Genomic DNA, 3,273 nt, shown 5'->3' with positions numbered 1-3,273 from the left:
AAAAAGGAGACATTAACAAAACCATAGGATAAGAACGGTACAACTACACACAATTCCCACCACCAGATCTCCCTTGATAGCTTTCCTATTCTTTATCCCTCTGGGAGTATGGACCCAAGGTCATTGTGGGATGCAGAAGGTGGAAGGTCTGGCTTCTGTAATTGTTTCCCCGCTGAACATGGGCGTTGACTGGTCGATCCATACTCCCAGTCTGCCTCTCTTTTTCCCTAGTAGGGTGAGGCTCTGGGGAAGTGAAGTTCTAGGACATATTGGTGGAGTTGTCAGTCCAGGGAAGTCTGGTCGGCATCATGCTGGCATCTGGAACCTGGTGGCTGTAAAGAGAGTTAACATAACAAAGCCAAACAAATGGTTGAACAATCATGGACCTAAAGGCTGGAATAGTGCAGATGAAGTGTTGGGGGATACTCACTGAAGACTATATTATTGTTTTAAAATTGTTCTCTACATGTCAATATCAACAACAACAAAATGTGCAATTAGTAAAAGATAATTGGATAACTTACTCGAAATTGTATATATTATCAAACTGTTTTTCTAATTTTGTGTCATATTTCATCATGTACAATATAAGTTTACCAAAATTTTGCTAACATCTGTGGCTATTGTTTATAGTATAAAGTCATTTTATAGTGTAAAATCATTCAGTGACTAGTAAATTAACTACAAATAGAATCTGTGAAATTTTCTATAGAAGGTAGGTTGATGGGTCTGATAGTATCTGTTTGTGACTTTGTATAATTATTTTTATATAATAATATTCCCTCATATTCTTTCTTGATTATGGAAGGAATGAGTTATAACCAATTAATTTCCTGTTTTATTGAGATATAATTGACATGTTATTAGGTTTAGGTATATAGTCTGTTGACTTAATATATGTATATATTATGAAATGATTTTTCACAATAAATTTAGTTACTATTATCGCCACACAAACTTACAGTTCTTTTTAAGACAAGAGCACTTAAATCTCCTTTCCTAGTAACTTTGAAATATATAATTAATATTGTTGTTTTTTGTCACTTTATTCAGGCAGTAATGATTTACAGTATGGTTGTTGACACATGGGTACAATTCCTCACTTCCCCCACGTTAGATGTTTGCCAAACACTCTCACCCTCAGTTTAAATTCATTCCCACCTTTATGCAGTAGAACTCACAATACAGCATTGTTAACTATAGCCAATATGTCAGTTCACCTTCAGGACTTATTTAACTCATATTGAATTTTATAACATTTGACCATCTTCATTCATTTTATCTGTTAAGTTTCTATAACTTATTGTTAAGATTCAAAATATAATTTTACTGTTATATAAAATGCAAAACTTAGGGTCGAGTAGTGGCTTACTTATGGTGAAGTGCACACATCACCATGAGCAAAGACCTAAGTTCAAGTGTCCATTCCCTATCTGCAAGTAATAAGCTTCATGATTGGTGGAACAGTGCTGCAGGTATGTCTTCTTTGTCTTTATCTCTTCTTCTCTTCTTCTCAGCCTTAATGAAGAAGGAGAGATGGAGAGAAAGAGAGAAAGCGATAGGAGAGAGAGAAAGAAAGAAAGAAAGAAAGAAAGAAAGAAAGAAAGAAAGAAAGAAAGGAAGGAAGGAAGGAAGGGAGGAAGGAAGAGAAAAATAAAGAAAGAAAGGAAGGGAGGGAAGAAGAAAGGGAGAAAGAACTAGCAGAAACAATAAAGCTGTACAGGCACTGAGTCCTAGCAATAACCCCTACGGGAATTTAGTTCATTTTTGAATAGCAAAATCATGTACATGTATAGGCACAAATACAACGTAATATGGAACATAATGATTGAAAATTCTTAAAATTATAGTGGGAGAGAACTGAGTTATCTTTTGCTTGCTGTAACTTCAGTGACTATAAAATTAGTACCATAAACAAGACAATACATTTTAAGTATTTAAAATGTTTAAAGTCAAATATATCTGATCACTTTATTTATCATCAGTATTTTCTGGAAATGATTCTATACACGACTGAAAAGATGGGAATTTTTAGTTTCTTTCCAAATATGTTGAAAGTGAGAATAGAGACAAGAATTTTTCCCTACTAATTTTTATGGAGAAAGTTACTTTGGAGCAATTTCTTCATTGCTGCCTGAACATCTTTATTTCTAAAGCTGTAGATAATTGGGTTGAGGCTAGGAGTAAGAATGGTATAGAATACAGCCAGAGATTTATCTTGACCAGGAGTGTGATAAGACTTAGGCCTCATATATGTAAAAATAAATGGCCCATAATACATTATAACCACAAGCATGTGAAAAGAACAGGTGGAAAATGACTTTTTCCGTGCCTCTGATGATTTTATTTGGAGGACAGTAAGGATAACTTGGACATAAGAAGCAAAGATTAAGGAGAAAGGGACAAGTAGGAAAATGATGCCACTCACATAAACTCCTCGTTCATAGTGGGTTGTGTCCACACAGGACAACTTCAGCATAGCAGGAACTTCACAGAAAAAGTGGTCAATGGCTCTAGAACCACAGAAGGGAAAGTGAAGTGCATAAGCTGTATGAACTATGGAATTGAAGGTCCCAACAAGCCAGGACCCAGCAGCCAAGAGAAGACTGACAGAATCATTCATAAGAACAGGGTAGTGCAGAGGGTGGCAGATGGCCACATAGCGATCATAGGACATTGCAGCCAGGAGCAGGCACTCACCACCCAGCAGCGTAAGGGACAGAAATACCTGGAAGCCACAGCCTGCAAAGGAAATCCTTCTGTTGCCCAACAGAAAGTCAGTGAGCATTTTGGGCACAATGTTGGAAATGTGCAAGATGTCCATGAAAGAGAGATGGGTGAGCAGGAAATACATAGGTGTGTGCAGTCGTGAGTCCCGAAGGATGAGAAGGATCATGACTGTGTTTTCTATCACAGTCATGATAAAAATGATGAAAATGAAGGAGAAGAAAACCAGGCTTTGTGGGGAAGAAGAGAATAGTCCCAAAAGAATGAAGCCAGTGCTGAAAGTGTGGTTCTCCTGTCCCATCATGAGCTCCTTTCCTTCACCTAAAAGGAATTCAATATTATATTTTACCTTTATTAAATGTATTAACTTACAGGAACTGAATAATATTTTATTGGTTCTTTTTATAGATACTAAAGATATTAATTTCACATGAGCAGTGATTACATCAGTTTTCAATCTGTTGCTTGTGCAAATTGAATATATATGATGTATCTTTATACAAGTAAATAAACAAAAAAATATACTTATAAATATAGACACATGGT

At 35.9% G+C, this 3,273-nt stretch overlaps 1 protein-coding gene across 1 annotated transcript; it reads right to left on the bottom strand.

Annotated features, from left to right (window-relative positions):
- Positions 1-2,086: 2,086 nt before the first annotated feature.
- Positions 2,087-3,031, bottom strand: LOC103107603 (olfactory receptor 2AJ1-like). The gene has a single exon (XM_007516419.1). It carries the CDS (start codon positions 3,029-3,031, stop codon positions 2,087-2,089), a length of 945 nt encoding a protein of 314 aa, XP_007516481.1.
- Positions 3,032-3,273: the final 242 nt, after the last annotated feature.

This window comes from Erinaceus europaeus, chromosome 2, assembly GCF_950295315.1.
Source record: "Erinaceus europaeus chromosome 2, mEriEur2.1, whole genome shotgun sequence".
NCBI lineage: Eukaryota > Metazoa > Chordata > Mammalia > Eulipotyphla > Erinaceidae > Erinaceus > Erinaceus europaeus.
This window is presented reverse-complemented; position numbering and strand designations above follow the sequence as displayed.

Coding starts and splice junctions, on each gene's coding strand:
- LOC103107603 (XM_007516419.1), bottom strand. CDS start 3,031: ATGATGGGACAGGAGAACCACACTTTCAGCACTGGCTTCATTCTTTTG.